The 27,908-nt window shown below is 46.1% G+C and overlaps 1 protein-coding gene across 2 annotated transcripts in view; it reads right to left on the bottom strand.

Annotated features, from left to right (window-relative positions):
- Positions 1–3,231: 3,231 nt before the first annotated feature.
- The window catches only part of GOLIM4 (golgi integral membrane protein 4), a 36,640-nt gene continuing 11,963 nt past the window's right edge, over positions 3,232–27,908 (bottom strand). Inside the window, exons 2-16 of one of the 2 annotated variants that reach the window (XM_069024927.1) lie at positions 27,194–27,268; positions 25,952–26,001; positions 25,161–25,214; positions 24,508–24,658; positions 23,221–23,303; positions 22,580–22,663; positions 19,312–19,479; positions 18,144–18,473; positions 16,697–16,923; positions 16,190–16,269; positions 15,492–15,604; positions 7,381–7,548; positions 6,900–6,968; positions 5,404–5,484; positions 3,232–5,080 (exon numbers count right to left, since the gene is read on the bottom strand). In XM_069024927.1, coding sequence (XP_068881028.1) covers positions 4,919–5,080; positions 5,404–5,484; positions 6,900–6,968; positions 7,381–7,548; positions 15,492–15,604; positions 16,190–16,269; positions 16,697–16,923; positions 18,144–18,473; positions 19,312–19,479; positions 22,580–22,663; positions 23,221–23,303; positions 24,508–24,658; positions 25,161–25,214; positions 25,952–26,001; positions 27,194–27,268 — 1,895 coding nt within the window. In that variant the 3' untranslated portion in view covers positions 3,232–4,918. The remainder of the gene's footprint in view (positions 5,081–5,403; positions 5,485–6,899; positions 6,969–7,380; positions 7,549–15,491; positions 15,605–16,189; positions 16,270–16,696; positions 16,924–18,143; positions 18,474–19,311; positions 19,480–22,579; positions 22,664–23,220; positions 23,304–24,507; positions 24,659–25,160; positions 25,215–25,951; positions 26,002–27,193; positions 27,269–27,908) is intronic. The other variant, XM_069024928.1, reaches the window with a different exon arrangement.

Raw genomic sequence — 27,908 nt, 5'->3', positions numbered from 1 at the left:
TGCTCATCAGGGAAAGAGGTCAGTGGGATGCAGATATTCATAAAGGTCTGTCTTGGGTTGCAGCAGAGTCTGGAAACTCCAGAGTGAGCTCATCCACAAGAGGCTTTTGCCCAAGGCTCAGGTAAATAGAATTCTGCACAAATTACTTCCTCTAATACAGATTCCTGTATATCTGTGTATTCATGGATGGAGAATTCCAGGATGGTTTGGCTTGGAAGAGACCTTAAAGCTCATCCAGTTCCACCCCTGCCATGGGCAGGGACACCTCCCACTACCCCAGGTTGCTCGAGGTCTTATCCAACCTGGCCTTGGACACTGCTGGGGATGGAGAGTCCACAACCCCCCTGGGAAACCTGTTCCAGTTTCTAACTACACTCACAGTAAAGAATTTCTTTTAATAACCAGCCTGAATTTCCCTTCTTCCAATTTGTACCCATGTCATATATATATATGTGTGTGTATATATATATTAAACCATCTCAGCTTCATGCATGGGAGCTGTCACATTTCTCACCTGTCCCAACAAATGACTGGAAAATTTGCTCCCTGAAATGCAGGAGTTCCACTGGAATGTCTGCTGTACACAAACAGCTCTGGGCTTCTGCAGCCAGGAGTGTCCTGCACAGGGCTGACCTGGGCCCCTCACCACAGCTGCAGCTTTCCAGGGGTCCTCTGCATCCTCTGCTGGGAAAGATTGAGCTTGGCTTTTCCACAGGTCAGGAAGACCCTGCAGGTCTTGCCCTTCTCTCTGACACCAGTGGGATAATGGATCCCACACAGTCTGGGAGTTAATTCCATAATCCCATTTTCACAGAGCTGACGACATTGTTCTGCTGAGCACCCAGCAGCAGCATCTGTTCATTAATTAAGGATGCTTCCTCTTCCAAAATGCCATCTATGACTATTTTTTGTTCTTTTGGTACAAGACCGTGGATAGAAGTCCCTGGGAGATTTAACCTTTCATCAAAGCTCACCTTTTTATCTACTTCAGCTCATAGTTACCCTCAGAACTGCACTAAAGGCAGCTCTCTGATCCTATGGCAGCTTTTCCAGGCTGTCAGCTCTGGGATGGGCATTCCCTGGAGGGGCTGCTTCTGCAGCTCTGAAGGCACCAGGAGTGTGTTCCAGGCATTTCAAGGTGCTGGGGTCACGTATGTGGCTGACAGAGGGAGCATTTATGATGGAAAAATTGTCCTGATAGTTTTGCCAAGTCTGAAACTTCGATGGAGCAGAAATTTGGTCGGTGGAAATGCAGATGTGGAGCTGAGGAAACACAGCTGGCAGCAGGGGGGGGGTGAGGGAAGGCTTGTACATATGAGGGATGGAGACTTAAACAGTGAGAGATCACCCCAGGTCAAAACTCTGTGGAAAAATGGGGTTTTGACCTGACAAAACCATTTACTGTGTGGTTGAAAACACGCAGAAGATCCAGTTTTATACTGGTGATGGTGATCAGAAGGTTCTGGGGCTAAATTTGGGTCCAATCTGGAGGTTTCCTCTCAAAACCCTTGTCCAAATCCCTGTGCTGGCTTCTCTCTGCACCTCTCACTGCAGTGGGGTTTAGCACTTCCTTGAAATGGTTTGAGAACAAAATATGCATTAAAGTCCAATGATTGTGTTTCAAGGAAGGATAAGTTATTGATGCCAGAATGCCTGTGGATTTTCTGTGGCATGTTGCAGCACACAGGAACAAGTGAAGCTGTTGTTCCTCTCATCAGCTGAGTCCCTGACCATAACAGAGCCAATAGATCCCTATCATATGCTGAACTTCTAAGGAAAAAAAAACCCCAAACTTTATTAGCAGATACAGCAAAATTATTTGGCTTTTTATTCTCTTCAGTTGTGATGATGATGAATAATGCTGCATTTGAACCAGCAAGAAGGGAACTCTGTCTGTGGGCTGCTGCTGCATCAGATGTACCAAGGGCAACTTTTTATCCTGCTCTGGCTGCACAGCTTTGGTTTCTCACTGCCCTCAGCCTGCAGATGCTGTGTCTGTGCATTTATTCCCGATGCAGCAGAGTGAGCAGCTCCCTGAGCTCTGTAAACACTGATTTTACGTGCTCAGACTCACAAAGCTGAGGGAAGGTCGTTTTTAGCAGGGAGTGCCCTGCGGCTCCTTCCCGTGGAAACCTGAGCAGGAGTGCATCAAGGTGTCAGCCCCGAGTTTGTGCTTCGGTGACAAACGGATTTATGGGCTGTGGTCCTTTCCTGTTTGCCTTTAATGGCAGCACCACACGGAGCAGCCCCACCGAGCTGGGCTCTGCAGCATTCCCTGATCCATGGAATGAATCCCACTGGATTTTATTTTTTGCGCTGTGTTGTTTCTTCACCTGTTCATGGCTGGAGCACCTCTTGCCATCCTCTTGAGTGACCTTTCAGCTTCTGGTAGGCAGGATTCTTTGGTGGTGCCCGAGCTGGGGCTGAACCAGAGAGGCTTTTCAAAGATGTGATCAAAAATCTATTGCAGCCTTTAACTTAATTCCTGCAATTACTAATTAATGACTAAACACACTACTTCTGGTCGAGTTTTTTGTGTTTCAGGGGGGGCTGAGGGCTCCTGCCTTGCTGGGTGTTTCCATGTGTGTGTTCTGAGGCAAGGCACCATGAGACTCCTCTCCCGAGCTGGCTGTAGCATGAACCTTCTCTCCACAAGCAGAGTTTTCCCACTGCTCTCCCCCTGCTGCCTGAGCTGTCTCCAGTATTTTGATGAGTGCCTGCCAGCCCTGGTCACAGGAGGCTGATGGCACTGCTGAATCCCAAAGTGATGGAACTTTTCCCTTTGAATTCCGACTTCCACTCTCGTTAGTCCTAAACCAGAGCATCATGCTGGGATCACACTCTGTGAGCAGGGAAACAGCAGTTCCCTCTGCTGATCATCCTGTGCTCCAGGGCTGGAGCTGTAGCCCATCTCCACTTGGTTTTTAGGTCACAGAAATTTATTAAATTCATTAAAGCCAAGCATTGGGCATTCCCTGAATTCCAGGGATCGTATGGCAATGAGGACCAGCTCAACTACCCCATGGTCCCCTGGGTGTGGCACTAAGTGACCCTTGTCAGGCACAGAGGTGGGAATATCCATGAACAAAAATATTCCATGTCCCTGAAAATGCTGCCATGGCTCCATCCCATCCCCTGCCTGTCCCTGCTTCCTGTATTCAAATGGAATCCAAACACATCATTAGGAAAACCAACACAAACCCTCGCGCTTGTGAAAGATCAGTAACCACATTCTGGTTTATTGACTGCAGTCAAGTTTTATTATGCCTCAAATAATTAAATACTGCAACCATGACATTAAAAATACAGGCCAATTTACCAAAATAATTGTATTCTGAAGATTATGTACATATTATACATTTTACAGTCTCATGTAAACTTTTTTTTTTTTATACATAAGGTAAATCTGATTTATGGTAACTAGAAAACCCAAAATACTCACTGACAAAAATCTTCCTATGAAACATAAGCAATGGATCTGGGACAATTAGGAAAACTGCAAAGAATGGGAACCAACTATAAAACATAATATAATCAAGTTAGTAGAAAAATGAATTAAATTACATTCATATAAAAAATTGAACTAAAAACATTGCTATGCATCATTATAAAAAAACAAAAAGGGAAAAACCCCCACTCCCTCTCCCTTTATATATTAACACAGCCTTTGATGGGGAGCTCCCCTGTGCCTCATTTCCAGCAATGGGGCATAGCCTGGGAAATCCAGATTCCCATTCTCCTTTACCATATATTAAATAACTAGTGTCTGTACCAATACAAACATTGTATAATTCATGCACTGGGATTATGTTCAGAGTAGCCCACACCAAGGCACAATTTTTGTGTCATTTCCCCCCCCCCTCCCCTCAGGTTTCAGCATGCAGTGCTGGAGATGTTTGCTGGGCTAAACAACTTCTGTGGGCTCTGGCTCGAGTCTGAGTCTCACCCTGGGGCACACAGAAATCCTTCCAGCAGGTTTTTTTTAATAAATAAGGAAAAGAAGGTAAAGGCCTTCATTAAACATCCTGCACCAACTGTGTCAGCTCAGCTACCACACCCTCCAGGAAAACATGGCACTGAGGCAACAGCATTGTGGTTCTGGTCAAATATTCTATGTATTAACTAGGACAAGGAAATTGCTGCTGCTGTAAATCTCCATCCCTGTGACAGCTGTAGTGTTTTGATTTGGCATAATGGAGCTCCAAGTCTAAATTGGTTTTTAGCTCCCAGCTCATCTCAGCACAGCCCCATTTGCATGAGCAGCCAGGTACTGCTGTAACTGAAGTACCTGGGAATGCTCGTTAAAATAAATGCATAATTGAACCGTATCTAAACAGCTGCCAAAATTAACAGCTGGTAACTTGGCTGCATTCTGAAGGCTTGTAAAATTTGCATATTTTATAACTGTTCTGCACCTAGAAAAGGCCTGGTCCTGCAAGGAGCTCGGCCCGTGCTTGTCTTTGAGGTTACAAGGAATAGCCAGCCCTTGGTCAGAATAAATCCATGGAAGACAACGAGCTGGAGTGACTGAAGTCAACTGGATTTAGGCACTAGGAATATTCCTTCAGTGTTGAGTGCACCTGACAGGACACCAAACATTCTGTCAGACCTGGACAAGGTGAAAGTGGATCCAAAATGGCCTCTCTAAGCCGTGCCCAGAGTTACAAAAAATTCAACCTAGAGGATGTCTGTTTATGTACAGCCTGGATAGAAAAGAAATCCTAATCTAGAGTATCAAAATACTGTATTCATATAAACACAGGAGAGCATCTAATAGAAAAGTAAAAAGTGGAAAACACAAGTTTTGGGGTTTTTTTCTTTGGAAATTAAATACCCTAAAAAAAGTTGGTTTGTAAAAAAAAAACCAAAAACTACAACAGGAATTTGTGTACTGGCAAAGGAAAAATGAAAGGGGGGACTACATCTCCCCTCGTCTGCGAGTTTTTGCTGCAACAGCTCTGCCCTCCTCCTCCTCCTCCTCCTCTTCCTCCTCATAATTTTCTTCATGAATTTCTTTCTGGTTGTTGTCTTCTTGCATTTCTTGCTCTTGGTCTGTCCCTCTGTTATTCTTTTCATCTGCCTGATTGGGGAAAACAAAACAAACTTACACACAGATTCAGTGCCAGTTTCCTTATAGCTTATTTTAGGGCAATGAAATGATTTTCAGCTGGAGTTGTGAGAGCTGATGGGCAGAAACAGAAAAAAAAGATTTTCCAAGGCCTCCAGGGAGCAAGAACTGACATGGAGATGGAGGGGTGAGCAAAAGGAAGCTGGGACAGCATGAAATGTTGAGGGGTATGATCCAAAGCAATCTAGAACATTACTATGTCACATCCCTGTGCCAGGATCAGTTGTGCTCAGGGTTTGATCCTGTCCTGAGCCCTGGGCTTGTACAGGACTCACATTTTCCTCGTTTTCCCCATAGGGCTCCTCAGCATTGTGCTCCAGCTCTCGCTTCTTCTCTTCAGTCAGATCTTCCTGCACCTACAAGGCACAAGAGATGTTCTGTGTGGTTTAATTGCCTTTTAAAGAGTGGCCTGTGGCATAACAGGGCACATTTTCACAGTGATGTTTTTACAGAATGAAGATTCTAGAGAGGGGAGAAGAGAGCATGGAGAGGTTAAAGGAGGATAAAAAGAACCATAACCACCCAACAATCAGGAAAGTCACTTCTGAGCATCTAACTTTTAAATACAATGCTCACAATGTCTTCAGTGCTTCCTTGGAGAGAGCAGGTCATGCTGAATCTGTGTCCCTGATGTTCAGCTTTTGGATCTCTCATTCCTTCCTGTTCTGACAGCACTATCCCTCAGTTCCATGCCCCTATTCCCATGTTAGGTGCAAATTTGAAAGAGAAATGTTTTGAAGTAAACTTGATTTCCTTTTGGAAAGTGCTGCTGTGCTTATCTGCTTCGAACAGTGCCCTGTGAGCTGGGCCAGAGGCATCCATCACACCAGGATCACTTTGGGAAAGATCTGAACAACACTGGGTAATATTTGAGTCAACCTACTAAAGAAACTGATCCCCATTACAGCATCTCACGTCCCTCTTAATTGCTCACTCAATCCCTGCTGCCTCTTTCCTACTTCCAGTAAGCACAGTGGGCACATCCTTTATGAGATGTGGATAAATTGTTTCCTGTAAGCCAAAGAGCAGCTGCCAAAGGCCAGCTCTGCCCAGTTCCCAGTGGCCTGGTCGGATGGAAGCAGCAGTGTTTTGCACTGGTGAATGCTAAGTGCATCCCAGCTAATCCAAAGTGTTCCCCATGAGGGAGCAACAGCAGCCAGTTCCAGGGCTTTTATTGAAAGGGATTTTGTGGGAAGCAGAACCAGGGATTGATCAGGTACTACTGAGGGGCTGTGGGGTGGGTCAGGCTGGTGCCTGCACGATGAGCATGACATGAAGGAGAAAGTCCCTTCCCTCCCTCTCTCCTCCAGCTCAATGTTCTGTCATCTTCCTGAGCAACCCCACGAATTGCAGCTCAGACTGCTCAGGAGGAGCACAGATAAATCAAAGTCACAGCTAAAGAGTAAGTAAGTGGCCAAGGAAGCAGTTTGCTCAGAACTGCAGTGTGTGATTAGAGATTAATGAGGTTTTCTGTGACCTTGAGGTTTCCAGGAAATTTTCCTTGTGTTGTGAAAGGCTTAATCTTTTCAATTATTGCACAATTAATGCTGTGTGGCATGGAAGACTAATGGATTGCAGCACAGGAGCATGAGTAACCCAGAGTGTATCCAGAAGGGGACAGTAGAGTAATGGCAAAGACTTCCCAGGTTTGTTAAAGTCAGACAAAGTGATTTGTGTTCATCCTGCAGTTCTAAAAAATACCAAGGTTGAGTGTTAATGGAGCTGTGCTCTGCTACCTGAGCCTACACCTGCCCTAGGTCTGTGTTCTTACCTCCTCTTCTCCCTCTTCCTGGTATTGCTCATCCACATTATCCTCCTGCTGGTCAGGATTTCCTGCCATCTGCACAAAGATCACATAAAAATTCAGTTCTATGAGCTTGCCTAATAACCAGAGGGCTGAAGATTAAAGCTTCTTGTTCTGGAACTAAAACTCTCTGTAAAGCTGAAGTAACAATAATGGCAGGAGAAGTTTGAGTGCATTCATTAGCAGTAGTGAGAGCCCAGCTCTGTGATTTAAAATTGCCCTCAATTAAAGAATAGCAGGATGAATATGAGAAAAATCACTTCACAGAATAAAGCAAGATTTTCCATACTAAGCAGGGAGACAATGGAATATTCACACCATTAAAGACCAATACCATAAAAATACAGACTCTCTCTGCCTGGAGGAGTTTACAGCTCCAACACAGTTGAAATGTGCAGCTTTGATCTCTTGAAGGGGCCCTAGAGGTGCCTCCTTTGTCTTTACCCACCACCAAGTGCTCTTCCATTCCTGGATGTCCTTGTTTCTGACCCGTTTCCTTGTGCTTTTCATTTTCATCAGGGAGGTTTTCTTCTCTCTCTTGCCCAGCTTCTTCAAATTCATCTTCTCCCTGATTATTGGGGTCATCAGCAGGATTCACATCTTCCATGGCTGCCTTCTGTAATTTACAGAAGTGAGTGTTAAATACTTTTAGCTCATGGTCCAACTGCACTTCCCTTGAAGGAACAGCAGCATGGGCTGTCAGAGCCAGCTCCATCCCCACTGGCACCAGCTGGAATCTCTGCAGGATGAGGGGTCACTGAGGTACCTCAGCAGTGAGCAGGGACAGAGGTGCAGGTACCTGTCTGCTAAAACCACAGTGAATCTGAGCACTTCTGTCAGAGGCTGCTGAACAACTCATGTTTAGTGGCTACCTGACAGTGCCTGATAAGGCCATGTGAACAAAGATAAGAGTTTAATGCTCACATCTCCAAATGGGATCCTTCACTATCAGCCTGTCCTGCTCTATTGACCTTGGCTGTGTCTACAAGAAAAGAAAACACTCACTTTTCATCTTTGCCATGCAGAAAAGGAGCATTTTCTGTCTGCTTATCACTTAGTAAAAGCAGTTTTATATCTTTATAGCCAACAAGTCAAAGATCACTTAGAAATACTCACGGGGCACCTTAATTTGAAGGGGAGGGGAGTAAGGAAGATGCAGCTGATGTTCCCAGCACCAGGTAAGCTGGAGTTTGGGGGAAGGCTCAGGGTGATTCTCCTGCCCCAGATCTCCGTGCAGTCGATATGAGGGCTCAGTTCAGTGCTGACCTACTTCCTCTTTCAAAACCTCACACCTCTGCACTGACTCCAGCTGGTTACAGTGACTCTTGAGTTGGCCTTTAACTAATGACAGCATGAAAAATACCATCCCCTCTCATTTTTCCTGGCCACCGCTGGCATTTTTTGAAGTCAAATGTACCTGTTCAAGTCCCAGCTCAGACCAAATCCTTTATTCCACTGAAAGCACAGATCAAAGTGATGCCATGAAGATTTTTTGCCTGTTCTTTTATACCCCTGTCCTGGGTTGAAGTGTATTCTATTACCATCCTCATGAGCTGTTGAAATCAGGTGGGGCAGTGTTTTCCTTGCCTCCTCCCCCCAGACTATCTTTCTGTTAATGGCCCATCATTGTCCTGCTGCATGACTCAGAGATAACTCCCTCCGGACTATCTTCTGTTAACGAGCCTAATCAACACCTGGCCTCATGACTCATTACCTCATTGTGAGATGCTCCACCCAGAGGGAGGAACCAAGCATCCCATCATGGATATAACTGGGACTCTGAGCATCAAAGGGACGGGCTCCACTGGATTTCCAGAGGACAGGAGCTACACAGCCACCGCTGGACTTTCTGAGGAAGAGCAGACCCCTTCTACTACAGGATCACCACTTCAGAGGATTGCAGCCACCATTCCACCAGACTGCTACCACTACTCTGCCTAATAGGGATTCAGGTTGTATCTTGGCTCTGTCAGTGTTTTCTTTTACTTTCTTTTTCCTTTTCTTTAATTTCCATTAAATTGTTATTCTGACTTGGTGCCTCTCAGTGGTTTATTTTCAAACTAGCACATAATTTGGCGCCCAACGTGGGGCCTGCTCTGAGAGAAAGTCAGAATTACAATTTTGTATTCACCATGGTGCTCAGCTTGTCTGCATGGGTACTGTATCTTGCTCTCTATATCTTTCCTCACATGGGGAACTACCTGCCTGTAGTATTACTCCTGTTAAAACCAGGGACTGGTATGAGAATTGCTTTAATGGTTTATTATGTCTATAGCATAATAACCTGCGAGGCGATGAATGCCATTCGGAAAATATACTCCATTTTGTTTGGCTGTCCTAGTCTGGGCTCCTATTTCTGGGATCTCCTCAACAATCGCACCCAGCCCCTGGTGGGAGGAGTAGAGAGTGGTTTCTTCCAGCCTTTCAGGCCAGGCACAGCAGTTTTTGAAAATATTGAACTCCCTCTGGATGTCAAAGATAGCATAAACTTGCTGTCAGTTCTGCTTTGTCTTCTCTGTACAGCCTGCACCATGTACACCATGCTCAGAATCAGAGCTATGGCACAGCATCCTCAGGATGAGGGAGGGAAGAAGAGCAGAGCAACAAACACCATGTCTGCACAGACTGTCGCAGAGAAGAAAGAAACCAAATGCAAAACAACAGCGTCCATGTCTACGCAGACTGACACAAAGGAAAAAGGAACCAAACGCAAAGCAACAGTGTCCATCTCTACGCAGACTGACACAGAGGAGAAAGAAACCAAATGCAAAACGACAGCATCCATGTCTACGCAGACTGACACAGAGGAGAAAGAAGCCAGACGCAAGACAACAGCGCCCATGTCTACGCAGACTGACACAGAGGAGAAAGGAACCAAAGGCACTGTCAGCATCCCCACGCAAACCATCACTGAACCAGAACAGCCTAAACCGATTGCAGTTGCCCCCGTGCAGAAGAAGAAATCAAAAAGCAAGTCAGTCCGCATAGTGACTGACGAGGATGCAGCAGGACCTTCGCACCCAGCAGAAGAGGCAGAGCCAGAGATCATCACTCGGTCACTATCCCTGGGTGAGCTGCGTGACCTGCGGAGGGAATTCACACGCCAGACGAATGAGTCCATCCTGACCTGGCTGCTCCGCATCTGGGACGCTGCAGCCAATGACACTATTCTAGACGGAAGTGAGGCCAGGCAACTGGGATCTCTGTCCCGGGATGTGGTCATTGACCAGGGGATCGGGAGAACCCAAGAAACCCTCAGCCTCTGGCGGCGACTGCTTACAAGTGTCAGGGACAGGTACCTTTGTAAAGAAGACCTCCAGGTACACCAAGGAAAATGGAGCACAATGGAACAAGGTATCCAGTGCCTGAGGGAATTGGCTGTGCTGGAGATCATTTTCTCAGAAGATGAGAGATTTCCTAAGAGCCCAGATGGTGTCCAGTGCACATCACAGATGTGGTTGAGGTTCGCACGCCTTGGACCAGAGATATACTCCCGTTACCTGGCAACGCTGCAATGGAGGGAAGGCGAGGACAGGGTGGGCGTCTTGGTGAACAAGCTGAGGATTTACGAGGACACTGTCACAGCCCCATTTCGCACCCATGTCTCATCCGTGGAAACAAGTCTTTTGGCTGAGCAAGTCCGGAGCTTGGTTGAAGAAGGCCATCAGAAATTGAAAAAGGAGCTTAAGGAAGAGATTTATCACATCTCGCCAGAACCAACAAGAGTCTCTGCCATTAGGAGCCGGCGCCCCCCAACCAGGGAGAGAGGATACACGCCACGAGGTAATCTCTGGTTTTTCCTTCAGGAACATGGAGAAGACATGAGTAAGTGGCATGGAAAACCCACCTCCTCCTTAGCAGCCAGGGTACGTGAACTAAAGAGAGGGACAACTACCACAAGAAGCGCATCTAGAGTCAACATTGCTCCGGTCTCTCGCACACAGAACTCCAGACGGTACCAGAATGACAGTATGACTGATCCCCTTGAAGGGACCTCAGGAACATACTCACCGGAAGGGAGCAACATGCACCAGAACCAGGAATAGAGGGGCCCTGCCTCTAGCCAGGTAGAGGAAAGGGATAATCGGGTCTTTTGGACTGTGTGGGTCCGATGGCCTGGCACAGCTGACCCACAAAAATACACGGCTTTGATTGACACAGGCGCTCAATGTACTCTGATGCCATCAAGGTATGTGGGAGCAGAACCCATTTCTATTTGTGGGGTGACAGGAGGATCCCAGCAGCTGACTGTACTGGAAGCTGAAGTGAGTTTAACTGGGAACGAGTGGCAGAAACACCCCATCGTGACTGGCCCGGAGGCCCCGTGCATTCTCGGCATAGACTATCTCAGAAATGGATATTTCAAGGACCCAAAAGGACATCGTTGGGCTTTTGGGATAGCTGCTGTGGAGACAGAAGATATCAGACAACTGAGTACATTGCCTGGCCTCTCAGATGACCCGTCTGCCGTGGGACTGCTAAGAGTTGAAGAACAACAGGTACCAATCGCCACAGCAACAGTACACCGTCGGCAATACCGCACCGACAGAGACTCTGTGGTTCCCGTCCATGAGATGATTCGTAAACTGGAGAGCCAAGGGGTGGTCAGCAAGGCCCATTCACCTTTCAACAGCCCTATATGGCCAGTGCGTAAGTCCAACGGGGAATGGAGACTGACAGTGGATTACCGTGGCCTGAATGAAGTCACACCACCATTGAGCGCTGCTGTGCCGGACATGTTGGAACTTCAGTACGAGCTGGAGTCCAAAGCAGCGAAGTGGTACTCCACTATTGACATTGCCAACGCCTTCTTCTCCATTCCTTTGGCAGCAGAATGCAGGCCCCAGTTTGCTTTCACTTGGAGGGGTGTGCAATACACCTGGAACCGACTGCCCCAGGGGTGGAAGCACAGTCCCACCATTTGCCATGGACTGATCCAAACTGCACTGGAAAAGGGTGAGGCCCCAGAACATCTGCAATACATCGACGACATCATCGTGTGGGGAAACACAGCAAAGGAAGTATTTGAGAAAGGAGAGAAAATCATCCAGATTCTCCTGGAAGCTGGCTTTGCCATCAAAAGGAGCAAAGTCAAGGGACCTGCCCAAGAGATCCAGTTCCTGGGAGTAAAGTGGCAAGATGGACGACGTCAGATTCCCACCGAGGTCGTCAACAAGATCACTGCGATGTCTCCACCGACCAGTAAGAAGGAAACACAAGCTTTCCTAGGCGCCATAGGTTTTTGGAGAATGCACATTCCTGAGTACAGCCAGATTGTGAGCCCTCTCTACCTGGTTACCCGCAAGAAGAACGATTTCCACTGGGGCCCTGAACAGCAGCAAGCCTTCGCCCAGATCAAACAGGAAATCGCTCATGCGGTAGCCCTTGGCCCAGTCAGGACAGGACCAGAGGTGAAGAATGTGCTCTACTCTGCAGCCGGGAGCCATGGTCTGTCCTGGAGCCTCTGGCAGAAGGTGCCTGGTGAGACTCGTGGCCGACCACTGGGATTCTGGAGCCGAAGCTACAGAGGATCTGAAGCTAACTACACTCCCACAGAGAAGGAAATCTTGGCCGCCTATGAAGGAGTCCAAGCTGCCTCAGAGGTAATCGGCACAGAGGCACAACTCCTCCTGGCACCCCGACTACCAGTGCTGGGGTGGATGTTCAAGGGAAAGGTTCCTGCCATGCATCACGCCACCGACACCACATGGAGCAAATGGATTGCTCTCATCACACAGCGTGCCCGTATTGGAAACCCGAATCGCCCTGGGATTCTGGAAATTATAACAAACTGGCCTGAAGGTGAGACTTTTGGATTATCTTCTGAAGAAGAGGAAGAGCAAGTGACTCGTGCTGAGGAAGCCCCACCATATAATGAGCTACCGGAGACTGAAAGACGTTATGCCCTCTTCACTGATGGTTCCTGCCGAATTGTAGGCACTAACAGGAAGTGGAAAGCTGCAGTATGGAGCCCCACACGGCAAGTTGCACAAGCTACCGATGGACAAGGTGGATCGAGTCAGGTTGCAGAGCTTAAAGCCGTCCAGCTGGCTTTGGATATTGCTGAACGAGAGAAGTGGCCGAGGCTTTATCTCTACACCGACTCGTGGATGGTAGCTAACGCTCTGTGGGGATGGCTGGTTCGCTGGAGAAAAGCCAACTGGCAGCGCAGAGGGAAACCCATCTGGGCCGCTGAGATTTGGCAGGACATAGCCGCCCGAGTAGAGAAGCTGACCGTGAAGGTTCGACACGTGGATGCGCACGTACCCAAGAGTCGGGCTAATGAAGAACATCGCAACAACGAGCAGGTGGACCGAGCTGCCAAGGTGAAAGTATCACAGGTGGATCTGGACTGGCAGCACAAGGGAGAATTATTCCTAGCTCGTTGGGCCCATGATGCCTCTGGTCATCAGGGGAGAGATGCAACATACCAATGGGCCCGTGACCGAGGGGTGGACCTTACCATGGACAGCATCTCACAGGTCATCCACAGTTGTGAGACCTGTGCTGCAATCAAACAGGCCAAGCGGGTGAAGCCTCTGTGGTACGGTGGACGATGGTCAAAGTACAGGTATGGGGAAGCCTGGCAAGTTGATTACATCACCCTTCCCCAAACTCGCCAAGGCAAGCGCTACGTGTTGACCATGGTTGAAGCAACCACTGGATGGCTGGAGACCTACCCTGTGCCTCATGCTACAGCCCGGAACACCATCTTGGGCCTGGAAAAGCAAGTCCTGTGGAGACATGGCACCCCGGAAAGGATCGAGTCAGACAACGGGACTCATTTTAAGAACAGCCTCATCAACACCTGGGCCAGAGAACACGGTATCGAATGGATATATCACATTCCTTATCATGCACCAGCTGCCGGAAAGGTTGAACGCTGCAATGGACTACTTAAAACCACCCTAAAGGCACTTGGTGGGGGGACCTTCAAAAATTGGGAAGCGAACTTAGCGAAGGCTACCTGGATGGTCAATACCCGAGGGTCCATCAATCGAGCTGGTCCTGCCGAGTCTGAACCCTTGCACACAGTGGATGGAGATAGAGTCCCTGTGGTACACCTGAGAGGTATTTTAGGAAAGACTGTTTGGATTAATCCCACCTCAGGCAAAGGCAAACCCATCCGTGGGATTGTCTTTGCTCAAGGACCTGGTTGCACTTGGTGGGTAATGCAAAAAGATGGGGAAACCCGTTGTGTACCACAGGGAGACCTAATCTTAGGTGAGAACGGTGTGTAGGGTTTCATTGTATATATATATATATATATGTATGTGTGTTTAGAGTTTAAGAAGGTATTGATTTGGGATGATGTAGATGGTAATAGAATAAGGGGTGGATAATGTCCTGGGTTGAAGTGTATTCTATTACCATCCTCATGAGCTGTTGAAATCAGGTGGGGCAGTGTTTTCCTTGCCTCCTCCCCCCAGACTATCTTTCTGTTAATGGCCCATCATTGTCCTGCTGCATGACTCAGAGATAACTCCCTCCGGACTATCTTCTGTTAACGAGCCTAATCAACACCTGGCCTCATGACTCATTACCTCATTGTGAGATGCTCCACCCAGAGGGAGGAACCAAGCATCCCATCATGGATATAACTGGGACTCTGAGCATCAAAGGGACGGGCTCCACTGGATTTCCAGAGGACAGGAGCTACACAGCCACCGCTGGACTTTCTGAGGAAGAGCAGACCCCTTCTACTACAGGATCACCACTTCAGAGGATTGCAGCCACCATTCCACCAGACTGCTACCACTACTCTGCCTAATAGGGATTCAGGTTGTATCTTGGCTCTGTCAGTGTTTTCTTTTACTTTCTTTTTCCTTTTCTTTAATTTCCATTAAATTGTTATTCTGACTTGGTGCCTCTCAGTGGTTTATTTTCAAACTAGCACACCCCTGTTATACTTTTTTACAACTTCTGTATTCTCAGTGCTTTTTGCCTACATTCTTGGACTTGTTTGTTCAGCTGGGAGACTCAACACTTCAGAAGCTTCGTAGTTAGGGATCAGTGTGCCCCAGACCCCAAGGTCCTCTCCAGAACACATTCTGTAAACCAAGATAGAACCATCCAGGGGAAGGTTCCTTGGGGAGGGGGGCTCACTTGAGCCTCTCATTGGGGAATTTTTGATAGATCTGCTAATTAGTAACACCTATAATGTTACACCAGATCTTTTGGGGTGTGCATTGCTGTGTGCAGTGAGGTGCATTCAACCTGGACGTGGTGCACCTAAGGATCTTAAAATAAATACCAAAGTAAAATCCCTTTTCCCTTCTAACTGTGTCTGACTCTTGATTTTAAGACCAGGAAGGGACATCAAAAGGAATGTAGAAATAGGCACCTTGCTTCCAACACAGAAGCTTTTTCCTTTTATTTCTTCCCAAATGAGTAAGGACACCTTTAAATACATTTTAGATGTTGTTTTCAACTGTCAAGCCTGTCTTTCTAGCAGACCTCTGCTTATCTCATTTCTCTAAGGTGCAATTATGTCAGACAAGACCTGTGGATTCTCACTTCAGTAACACTGCAACCCTTAGCATCTTAATTCATACTCACTGATTCATCAGCCTGCTGATTTTCTGCCTGATGTTGTGCTTCTTGCTGTTCGTTTGCATTATTCTGATCATCATCTTCACCTTCATCCTGGTGCTGGTTGTCATGTTCATAAGCTGAGGAATTTTTTAGGTGATTATTGTATGACAGCAGTTTAGAGTTATCCTTTTAAGAGTCTCCTATAGTCAAGGCTCCACACATGCTTTTAGCAGTGGGCAGCCTCTACCTAAACAGATCATGCTCACAGAATTGATTTACTCCTAATAGGAAACAGAAATTCAAAGATCAGGCCAGGCTGGATGGGGCATTGAACAGCCAGGGCTAGTGGAAGGTAGGCCCTGTCCATGGCAGGAGTGCGGAATGAGATGAGTCCCTTCCAACCCAAACCATTCCATGATTCTGTAATTTAGAGATCAAACAGACCCATACACAGAGCCAGGAACATAACTAAGATCCACAGAGCCCTGTAATAACAGCTCAGTCAAAAGGACACTTTTCCTTTCAGGAATGTGGATATGATCTTTGGTAATTCCTCTATTTCAGTCAGTCAGTTCAACCACGGTTATTTGAGCTTCTGGTTTTAAATTGCGAGTTTATGTTTCACTTGAATCCAATCTGGATATGAAATGAATATTAAAGTCTTCCATGCAAGGCAGTACACAGGGAGCCTGAGCATGGCAGAGACAGAACTGCTCTCTTACCTCCTTCCTCTTCCTGAATCCCTTGCTCTTCCTCCCCTTGTACAATGTCCTGGTCCATGTTATCATAGCGAGCCTGTTGGCTGAGAACATTAAACACCAAACATTATTTCAGTTTCAGAAGTGTGTTTTCTGCTCCAATAAACCTGCTCCCCCACCTGCAGCTCTGCCTCTCTCAGCACCTGCCAGAGCAGGCCCCAGTTTCATGCTCTATTATCTGGTATTTTCTCACATCACCTTTCCTGAAATACGCTTGACAGAACAGAGCCTTTCCTGTGCTGCTACACTGACTTGGTGCTTGTGTGTCTGTGTGTGGAGTCTGCAGTCCTGATGGATACAGGTCAGGCAAAGAGTGAAGTCAGGACTCTGAATTTTAGGGAACAGACTTCCAGCTCTTCAAGGAATTAGCCAGTAGGACCCCCTGGAAATCTGCCCTCAGGAACAAGGGAGCACAACAGAGCTGACAACATAAAAGCCAGAGCACGACAAACTCGTGAAGGAGAATTTAACCTGAGGCGGTTTTTGTAGAGTTTCTCCCCTTGCTCTGCCTGTCTCTGCAGCTGGAGCTCTCTCTCCTGGAGCTGCTGCTGCCTCAGGAGCTGCCCTCGCAGCCTCTGCTGGTGCAGGGATTCCTGGTGCTGCTGGAGCTGCTTGGCCTCCTCTGCTCTCTGGGCTCCAAGGTGCTGCTGCTCCAGCTGCTGCTCATAAGCTGCTTTCTGTCTCTTTGTTGGCGTTACCTATCACAGAAATGTGTTAGTCACACATTAATCATCCTTTCGGTGATCACAAACAAGCACAGAGAAACCTGTCCCGAGGGAAAAAAATGCAGGTGCTCCATGCAATAGGCAAAATTACAGTGAAGTTATTTTTAAGTTTTCTTGTCCCTGCTTAAAGTTTAAATGTTTTTTTGAACGCAGACTGGAAGTGTTGAGGTGTTTGTGGAGGGCAAGGGGAAGAAAGAGGATATTGTAGGCTGAGGAAAGCCATGATTTTCCTATAAATAATAATAAAACCTCCCAACTTATTACACAGTAAAAGGAGGTTTGATGGCTGATAAGACAGCAAAGGTTTCCATTGATTGAACTGGTAATCTCAGTGGGAGTTGCTTTTAGCCTTAAGTGAGACACTGCACATCTTTTTATACTCAGCAATAACTTAAACTAACTCCAGTTTCACAGCTTAACCCATTGCTGCTGTTCTGACCCTCTGCACCTCTCCACCTCTTCAGCAACAGCTTCTCATCCCACCAGAGTTACACAATTAATCTGCCAGGACAGAAAGTGTTTACAAAGCCTAAAGTGAGACCAGTGAAATACATGTTCCACTGCAGATGCAATCTAGAATGTAAATGCAGGATTTGCTGGTTTTATTTAGAGCTGCACTGTGATTTCCCCTGGCTATTTCAGTCATGTTTGTCTGGCAGTTAAAACTCCCTGTCAGGTGACAGTGAGCACTGAGCTGGCAGTGTGTTTGCAGGAGGCAGGTATCTCTGACAAGGAAACACTCTGCAGTTTGCTGAGATGCATCAAATTACCAAAGCAGGACAGTTCTCCATCCCAGCCTCCCTCTCACCTGCTGAGTTCTTCATCAGCTACCACAGGCCTCAGGTTTAAAGTGGGAGACAGGATTCAGTCTGCTGCTCTTTTTTTAAATTTTTTTTTCCCCATCTGTTGCTTTTTATCAGCAGAATTAATGGTCATTAAGATCTGGCCAGCACTGCAGTACAAGTGTGCTCAAGTTGAGCCTGAATCCTATTGCATCCAAGTGCTTTGAATCCCAAATTTTCTATAAATATGGCAGTAATTTTATCTTAAAACCAGTGAGGGCTCTGAATCCCAACCTTTCTATAAAAAATGGATTTTACCTAGAAATAGGTGAGTGCAATACAAGGCCAGCAATGATAAGAGAAGCCTCCATTTAAACTGCAGATTTAATCAGTTAGAAAAGAGCTCTCTACCTCTGACTGCAAGTGATCACCCAACATGTTGGTTTCTTCTTCCTTTTGTTCCTGCTTTTTCCATTCATGCTCTTCTGGGGCTTGGTCCTGCTCCTCCTCCAGGTGCTCAGGCTGCCCTGCCTGCTCCATTTCTTCCTCTTCGAGCTCCTTTTTGCGTTCTTCTTCCATCTGCTCTGCCCGCTGCTCCTCATCCTCTCCAGCTTCCTGCTGCTCCTGGATGTTCAGCTCCTTGGCATTGTGGCCCTCAGGAGCCCTTCCCTGCACGTGGAAAGGCTCAGCCCTGTCCTGTTCCTGGGTATTTATTTCTTCTCTCTCCCCTGGCTTCTCATTCTGCAAAACAGACACAGGATTATGTGTGTACAACACATTATGGATTTCAATTTCAAGAGAGCCAAGGACAGGCTTGGATCCTTTACCCCAGCCCAGAGCTGTTGTCAGGAGGGCCAAATGCCTGGTTTGGAATGAGCTACTCCTGCCAAACAGTGTCATTACCTGGTCTGTGACTCTGCACAGCTACACAGGGTGTTGTACAGTTATATCACAGAGTAAGTTAAGCCTCATTTTGTCTGAAGAGGAACAAAAACTCTTACAATTCTACAAAGCAAATCTTGTATTTTAGAGACACAGTTTAGTGCTGGCTTTGGCAGAACTGGTTCACAGCTGGACTCCAAGATCTTAAAGTTCTTTTCCAACCTAAATGATTCTGTGATTTTTATTTCCTGTAGGTTCTGCTGGCCAAGAATTCTTGTAAAACAAAATCACAACTGGTTTTTCTTAACTCCTAGATTACACATTTTCTGCTTGAACATTAGTGTGCCAATTTTAAATACACTGACTTCAATGTGCCACTGGAACCTTATAAAAATTTCTTCAGAATTTGTTAAAGCTTTCTGGAACACTTGAGATAGCTAAAATTTTAGATTTCTTAGTCAAAAAACTTAGATTTTGGGCAACTTCTTAAAACATCTGACATAAATACACTTAAAACTGGCTTAGTCATGTGAAAAAAGTTAATTATGAATAGATTTTCCTACTACTCAACAATTAAACCATTCCTCATCACTTTCCTCCAGAACTGACAAAGGTGCACAGTCAAACACACACTGCTGAGACATTCAGCACCTTCTGCTGAGTGAGAACCATTTCTGGGGTGTCTGTAGCCTTTTACCTGCTGCTGCTGCTCGGCCCCAGCTCTGTGGTGCTCCGGGAGGTGGCTGTGTGGGGATGGGCCCCGTGCCGCGGGCTGCTCATTCCCTCCTTCCAACTTCTCCGGCTGTTGGAAACTTGGGATTTTTTTGAGCGTGTCCTTCAGCTGTTTGTATTCCTCCACCTGAGTCTAAAGCCAACACGTTAATTACAATGTGTCCAAATTCATTTCTTAATCACCTTGGAGTGAAGTTGCTGGCAGGACACGTGGTAGAAAACTTGATATTCCAGGGAGGAGAAGGGAGCTTTTAAAATATAATTATTTTTTTTTCTCCACTGATCCATCGGGATCTTTTCAAAGTGCACATGCATACAAAGTGTATTAAAAACATCTCTGTGGGACAAAGAAGAGGAGTTGTTTTATTCATGCCAAGCAGGAGAAGTGTCAGAAGGGGATGATGCAGCTTTCCTGGCAGACTAAAGCAAGGGAAGTCGAGAGCACAACTTCTCCTTTGCTGGTGGGAAGAAGTGCAGCTCTTTCAGAAACAGAAGTTTTAAAGTACATCTACATGTCGTGAAAATGCCAAGTCCTCAACATTTAGACAGGTGTTAGACAAGACAACAGCCACCATACGGAACTGAGGCAAAGAAAGTCACAGTGGTGAAGAGCAAGGGGAAAAAAAGAAGGGGAAAAAAGAAAAACAGAAGGAAAATGTAAATTTCTAAAGTCTTCCTGAAATGCAACAGTAAAATGTTGTAATTTGATTTGCTGTTTAACTTTCTACAAGATCAGGATCAAGAAGCTTTGCAGAAAATCCAGCAGGGTTGGTACCCCAATCCCTGGCTCTGCAGCAGGAAGATTTCCAATTAAAGTGGACTTTTTGGGGTGGGCAGGGTGTATGAAAGGTGCCCCACGAGAGGGTTTCTGGGCTGCTCCAGTGGACAGGTGGGTGGGTGTATTTAAGAACCTCCACGAGCCTGTGGCATCCCTGAAAACAGAATGGCCTAAAGGGAAAGCAGAGTGCACAGTGATTACTCCTGTCTTTCCAGAGGGATGCTTCTGCCCCCCAGTTAACTGCTGGAGAGGACAAACTTCGGGGAAGAAGGAGTATTTACTGAACATAAGGCTAATACTCAGGTCTCTGACATTTTTGTCTCCACTCGGTGAGAGATGGACACACTGGGATATGTTGGAATGAGTCCAGAGGAGGCCATGGAGAGGTCCAAGGGTGAAGCCCCTCTGCTCTGGAGCCAGGCTGGGAGAGCTGGGGGTGTTCAGCTGGAGAAGGGAAGGCTCCAGGGAGACCTCAGAGCCCCTTCCAGTGCTTAAAGGGGGATTTACAAGAAGGTTGGAGAGGGACTTTCCACAAGAGCATGGAGTGACAGGACAAGGGGGAACGGCCTTAAGCTGAAGGATGGAAGGTTTAGATTTGATATTAAGAATAAATTCTTTACTATAAGGGTGGGGAAGCCCTGGCACAGGTTGCCCAGAGAAATTGTGAGCTCCCCATCCCTGGCAGTGTCCAAGGCCAGTTTGGATGGGGTTCTGAGTAACCTGGGATAGTGGGAGGTGTCCCTGGCCCATGGCAGGGGGTGGAATGAGATGAGCTTTAAGGTCCCTTCCAAGCCAAACCATTCCATGATATTTAAACAGTGCCCATCCAGATCAAAATTCCAACACTCTGTTCTACTGCTGAGTCACTAAACTGAACATTCTGATTCAAGGCCACAGCTTAAAAGGTGCTGATACTGGCAGAAAACAGGGTTTATTAAAATATGGAATTAATCTGCCTGGCTGTGGCAAAGCACAACAACTAAAATGCTTTAAAGACTCAGGTTAGTGCAGTATTGACTGCTGGTATTCAATGTCTAGAATACACCCAGAAATAGAGGGATCATTTATGGAGCTGTGAAAGAATCCCTTGGGGACTTTCTGCAGCTGGTTTGCAGGAGGCACTACACAAAAGTGTGAAATACCTTCTGTTCTTAAGGCATGTGCAAGACCCTTCTCTGGAGGGTCTCCACAGGACAAATGTCACACCCTGATGCAGACAGAGAGGCTTTGTGTGACACAGGTTCTCTAATTAAAGACCTGAATCAAAGCCAGGAGTGTGTGGAGCTTCCCTCTGGATTTAGTGAACCTTAAATCAGCCCTTCCATGTGGCCTTGTGGAATTTCAGATCTTATCAGCACACACCACACAGAACGTGGCCAGGGGTAGAAGAGCTCAAAATTAGCTGCCAGTGTGGTTTAGTACTGCAGATTATGAGTCTTCAGATATTCAGTCTATGAGAGATCCTCCTGATCTTTCCCTATTTTTTGACAGGCACAACAAGCAGAACTGGGAAAAAAAAATTCAATGCTTTTAATGCTGCTAATGGTTTTGTGGACTGTGAAAATGCCTAAATGAAGAAAACCAGTCAGGAATAAAAATAACTTCACACTGCCTCATTGCCTTTTCCTCTGATCTTTCACCAAAAGTCTTCCTCTGCTCCAGCATTACTCCCACTTTGAGATTCCCTGTGGCTTCCACAGCTTGTACCAGCACAGCTGATTGAGCCTGCAACAGTTTGTGCTGTGGATAGTTCACTTGAAAGTGACATTTAAGAAACTTAATGCTGCTGGTTTTTTAAAAACTAACTTGAGTTCCACCTGGAGTTTTCATTCCTCCATACACATCTCCATCTATATTCTGCTGCTGCTGCACTGATGTGTATTGCCCAGGGCAGCTGTGGCTGCCCCTGGATCCCTGAAGTGTCCAAGGCCGACATGAATGGAGCTTGGAGCAACCTGGGACAGTGGGAGGTGTCCCTGCCCATGGCAGGGGTGGCACTGGATGGGCTTTAAGGTCCCTTCCAAGCCAAAGCACTCTGGAATTCCATGAAAGCCTCACAACCTCTCCAGTCACACACAAGAAGAGATTTTACAGCAGCATCCAGGTCCGAGTAAGAGATAAATGTGAAGGTCAGAGTGTGGGATGCTCACTAACAGCAGTTCCACCAGAGAGGACAGAGAGAGGAAGGCACTGACAGCTCTCAGGGAAGCAGAGAGACCCTTTTCTCAGGAACACATGCACTGCTGGGCTGGGCCACAGCCTGCTCTGCTCCCTGGCCACCCTGGGAGCTGTTCAGCCTCTGAGGAGCAGCCCCTGGGGTCATGCACTCGCTGCGAGGGCAGCGCTCCCGCTGGGATCCCCATGCCAAAGGCACATGCAGCACCCTGCAGCCAGCCGGGCCAGGAGAGACGGATTTGGGAAGCTGAGAGCCCGCAGGAGCTGCTTTCCTTCTGACCTGAGCAGCAGCTAGTGCACTCTTGTGGTCTTCCAATGTCACCACAAGCTCGTTGTGCTGGGACAGTAAGTTCTTATGCTGTTGCTACACAAAAAGAAGAACATCACACGTTTCACACAAAGTTCATTCTAAAGATCAGTTAGGGAGCCTGGGGGGGGGTTGAACTAGGAAGATAATTCAATTTATTTTGAAAAGAAAATCCTGAGCTGGAATGACAGCACTTATTTATCTCACATGGAATGCATATTAAACAGACAGAGGAAGCGAGCACACCAGGGAAGGTAGTTTGGAGGCCAGGGTTTGTGTAACTAAAATAAAATTAAAAGTAGGGGTAGATGTTGACGAACATTTAAAAAAAAAAAACAGAGCTGGAAAAAATTAGGCATGGAGTTTTGCCAAAACTCAATTCTGAACTTCTAAAACCAAATTCCCAATTGTAATTTCTGTACTAAATTTTTTCTTTTTTTTTTTTTTAATGGGCATGTACTTAAAATGCAGGTGGCCAAAGACAAATCCAATTCAGCCTATTCCTCTCCTTTTGCTCACATAACAGAAACTACAAGTCTTCAGCACAGCCTGCTCCAGGCTTGGGAAAAATATTTCCTAATGATCTTGAAAGTGCTCCCCAGAGCAAAGCCTACCTTGACATCCTGTAGCTGGGTGTGAATGTCTTGGTGAGCTTTCCTCAGCTGCCTGTTCTCCTCCTGTAAGTTATACAGGGATTCTGTTGAAAAGAAATGAAAAGAAATACAGAGTTTAAAGCTGGCTGGATTTATAACACCAGGCTAAGCACCAAAATTAAGACTATAACACAATCTACATAAAATCCCACACGACTGCTGCAGTAAAAATTAAGCAGAATAATTGTATGGCTTGTTTTTCTTACCTCTCTCCCCAGCCCTATTAAAAGCTTTCCATTTTCAAGCAGAAAATTTTAACATTTGGTGAAATTTTGTATCAGTGCACCCAGTCTGCACCTGGAATTCTGCATCACTGCTCCCGCTGGGCGCTGCAGATGGCAGAATTCCCTATGGAAATCTGAATCCTGAGGAGGCAGAGAGGAAGGCACCCTCCTCTCTTTCCCCACATCACGTCTGGCGAGTGAGAATTTTCTGTCATAGGACCCAGCTACTCCTTTGGAAGGGATGCCCAGATGGCCAGCACGCTCCAAAAGCTTCTGGGGTCAGGGAGAGAGGCTTCTATTCCCATATTTTACATGATGTTGACGTGGAGCCAACGAACAACCCCTGCCTGCAGAACCCTCTGCAGACAAAGCTGCAAACAGCTCCAGAACCAACCCCTGTGTTAGGGACACGAGGCAAAGAAGGCTCTGATGGCCACAGCCCCATCCTTTTGTTCAATGGAATTGTGTAATGAGGATGGAAGAGGCCTGAAAACTGCCCAGAATCTCGAACAGGAAACTGGATGCCAAGAGTAAAAACGGAATTCAGCAACCAAGTGTGCAGGTGCAACGTGCTCCAGAGGAGCTGGTACATGCAAGGAGAAAGGAGGTATAAAACGTAAATAAAGTCACTTCATAAAGAGGCACAATTACATCTCTGCTAGCAGTGGCAAATATTCTTAGATTGCCTTTCAGTTACAAAAGAAGAGGCAAACCTTTTTTTTCAGGTTTATACAAGTCTTAGAATTAAAAATTAAAGACTGGCTCAACAACCTCTGACGCTTGACGGGCTTTTAAGTGCTGGGTTTTTTGCTATTTCTGTAACCCAGACAGAAACACAGAGCACATTGAACAGATTTCAGAGAGAGACCACAGAAAATCATCAATAAAACGTAACTTGCCAGGAGGCAGAAGATGCACAAATGACCTGTGAGTGAGAACAGAGAAAATGCCTCTCTCACACCACATAGAACACAATGGCAAACACCCAATTTAATGTGGGCAGCCAGACACAGGTTACATTTACCCTTCAGCTTGGAGATCTCCTGCTCCTTTTCCTGCTGCAGCTGCAGGTATCGCTCCTTGTGATCACTGAATGTCCTGCTAAACTCTTCTCCTTGTTTTCGGTGATCTTCCTCAAGGTCAGCGTGCTGTTTCTTTAGTTCTTCGTGTTGACTCTGCAAATACCAAGTTGGGACACTGGAACAGCTCTGTATCTGCAGATCTGGCTAATATTGTCTTTGGCAATTTGTTTAATAAGTGCAGATGAATAGGAAGCATTCATAACAGGAAGGTTATTATTCAAAGCATGCACATTGCAGCTCCTTTCAAACACAGAATGATCTCTGTGATGAGCAGGCTCCTGTTCCAGGGCTGTGTCACCTCACCCCAGAGCTGCACTGTCCCCCTGGGAGCTGCTGAATGTGTCTAAGAAAACCCCTACGTGTCAAACGATGCAAGGGCTGATAAGTCAGTGTTCCCTACAAGTAATTGCATCTGGTGAGATTAAATTACCCACTGGAAAGCCTGACAAGGAAAAACTGCAGGAAACCACCTTTTAAAAGTAAGAGGAAGGCACTGCCCACACCCTGACACTCTGCAGTGATACCAGAGCCCAGCCAGGCTGTGTCTCCCCAGCACAAGCAGTTCCTCAGGTGCCCTGCTGTCCCAGTCACCCACCTTCAGCATCTGGTGCTGCACACTCAGGGCGCTGTATCTGCTGTTTGAGTCTTGCTGCAAAACAAAAGCACTCGTGTTAAACCCCCTGGCATCCCCCTGAGCTCTGCACATGCAGCTTTTGGGAGTCACCAGCCAAGGGATGCAGCTCCCCAGGAAACAAATCCATCTCTCCCCTGGCTCTGGAGCAGAGCAAGCTCCTACACTCTGCACCTACTGCAGCAACAACCTATTTTAACTCCTGTTACTCAGCTCCCAAACTGCTCCCCAGTTTCAACATGAAATAGCCATAAAATCCTAATTTACTTGCTTTATGAAGAGTTCTCTACAGGTCTCTGGATCCTCTGCCAGATAGAGCTTTCCTTCTGGCACTTGGTACATAAAACAAAGTTTCTTGATGTTTTTATACTTTCCAGTTCAAAGCCCATGTGTTAGAAAGCTGTCACTGTTCTTTTCCCTGGGGGCTAGGCTACAAAAAGATTTCTAACACCTTCTTATTCCCCTTTCCCCTTAAATATAACAACATTACGTTTGAACTACCATAATATAAACAGGGGATTATTTTCTGAATTAATTTTCTGGAGAGATATTAGTATCTCCCACTATAGCTCAAATAATTAGGAATTGGAGAGCACTTATGAATGCAGAGTAGAACTGGGATAAGTGAGAGCTCTTTCAATTAGTATTTTGCAAGATCTCTTCCTTTGAACAGTCATAATTGCAAAGCATTTCCTTTTCCTTGCAACTCAAATAGCATCAGCTATTAAAAACTTGTGCTAGGAATGATGACTTACCCTTCCTTTATTTAGTGTTTCCTGTGCTTCTAGTTTATAAACAAGAAAATCTGCAACATAAAAGGAAAAGTACTGATGAAAAAAACACCAGGAGGATGAGAATCTGTGCTTGAATAACTTGGCTGTTGGGTACATAAATTCTCTTTAAGAGCTGAATATTTATGCAGAAACAATTTTCAAAAGGATCTTAAAAAAACCAGAAAAACAACCTATAGAGAATTTGAAAAAATGCACAAATTTTGACAAAATATTTTCTTTTAGAAATTTCATAATATATCTCCACTTTAAAGTTTCATATTACAGTGAGAGATGCAGAGCTCAGGCTCAAGACTACAGATGGGTAATTAAATCTGTTACATTAACTCTCCCAGCAGAGGCCCAAGAGCATCATTCAAAAGGAAAAGGATATTTATAAATCGTGTATTCTTGGAAGTAATAAAACATTTCCTCATTTGCTCCTTGATCCTCTCTCTTTTCAGGGTTTGAAAAGGTGTCTCACCCTCGGGTAGCAGCAGGACCATTCTACACTAGATGGCACCAGAAACCCACTGAGACCTGCACGGTGAGACTCGTTTATTCCTCCTTGTCAGCTTTGCTACAGTAATATTTTTAATTCAGCAGCTGAGTCCTCAGTTTCAGGAAGAATAGAGGCTCTACTCTAAAAATTGCAGTGAATTTAGAGACTGAGGAAACTCAGAGGATGGGATCCTGCTGAACTTCCACAGAGGGCAGAGGTCTAAGAAGTACAATTTGTGTTTGCCCCTCACACACACCTAGAATTTAGTCTTAATCAGGAAAAGGCATGTAAGCATGTGCTCACCCCAAAGAACACATAAAGGTACTGATTCCAAGTTTAATTTCCCGTTGATGGAATGCAGGAAAAGATCCCATGGTTTTGGTACAAGTTTTGAATTTTTGGCATGCCAGTACAGCGTTTACACATGCCCATACCCCCACAGTGTTGGGTTTTTTATGCACATGGATACAAACATAGTCTCTGGGTATATTACTTCATGTTGCAGTCATCTGTAAATAGTATTAAAAAGATGATTGCTTTTAAAAAGATCTGATTAAAAAAGATTAAATAAAAAAGAACTAGCAAAAGACCAGCACAACTCTGCCAAGTGGATCCTAATATATTGCTAATATATTATCCAACTCATTTAAAATTGAAGAAAAACCATTTGAAATTACTTTCTACTATAATCAAGTTAAATGTCAAAGTGAAAAGCACATTTTTACCTTCCTTCGCTTTCTTATGTTCCAGCCTTTCCTTTTGTAATGACTTTTCTAATCTTGACCGGTGCTCATACACAACTGAGAAGAGAAATTTTGTACAAATCCCTTTAAAAAGTAACAGGCACAAACCCCACCACCCACCCCAACACACCCAGTGAGTGCTGGCACGGAATACACCAGGAAAATCCAAGTGGAATGAGGTCATGGGACAAAGGGCAGTTTGCATCCCCTGTGACAGTAACTTTTTTCCTTTTTGCACGCTTTATTGATCCCAAATCCTGGGTTATTTGCATTGCTAAACATGGAATCGGATAAGCAGGCGAGGGATTTGTTTATGGAGGCAGCCAGCTGTGGTGGAGCTACCAAACCCTCTTCCCTTCTCAGGAATGCAGGGAAGTTTTCCACATTTCTCTCCTCCCCTGCCTTGTTTGCACAGAGACAAGGGAATAAGACAGGACAGCTCTGCTGCCAGAGGAATTCCTGGCAGCACACGAAGCGTCACAAAGAGGGAAGGGAGATGTCCAAGGGCAGAGGTGCAGCAGGGCACTGGACAGGCTGCCTGGGCTGAGGCATGGGGAACCCAGGAGCCACCCTGAATTCTTCCAAGAACTGGGAATACAGCATTCCTTTGCACTGTCTCCCAGAAAAAATGACTCCCAAAGACTGTCCAAGCTGCCCATGATTCCTTTGCAGACACCATCCCAAATGGGGGTTACAC

The sequence above is a fragment of the Aphelocoma coerulescens genome, chromosome 9, assembly GCF_041296385.1.
Source record: "Aphelocoma coerulescens isolate FSJ_1873_10779 chromosome 9, UR_Acoe_1.0, whole genome shotgun sequence".
In the NCBI taxonomy this organism is placed as follows: Eukaryota; Metazoa; Chordata; class Aves; order Passeriformes; family Corvidae; genus Aphelocoma; species Aphelocoma coerulescens.
The sequence above is the reverse complement of the archived record's forward strand: the minus strand, read 5'-3'. Positions and strand labels throughout refer to the sequence as shown.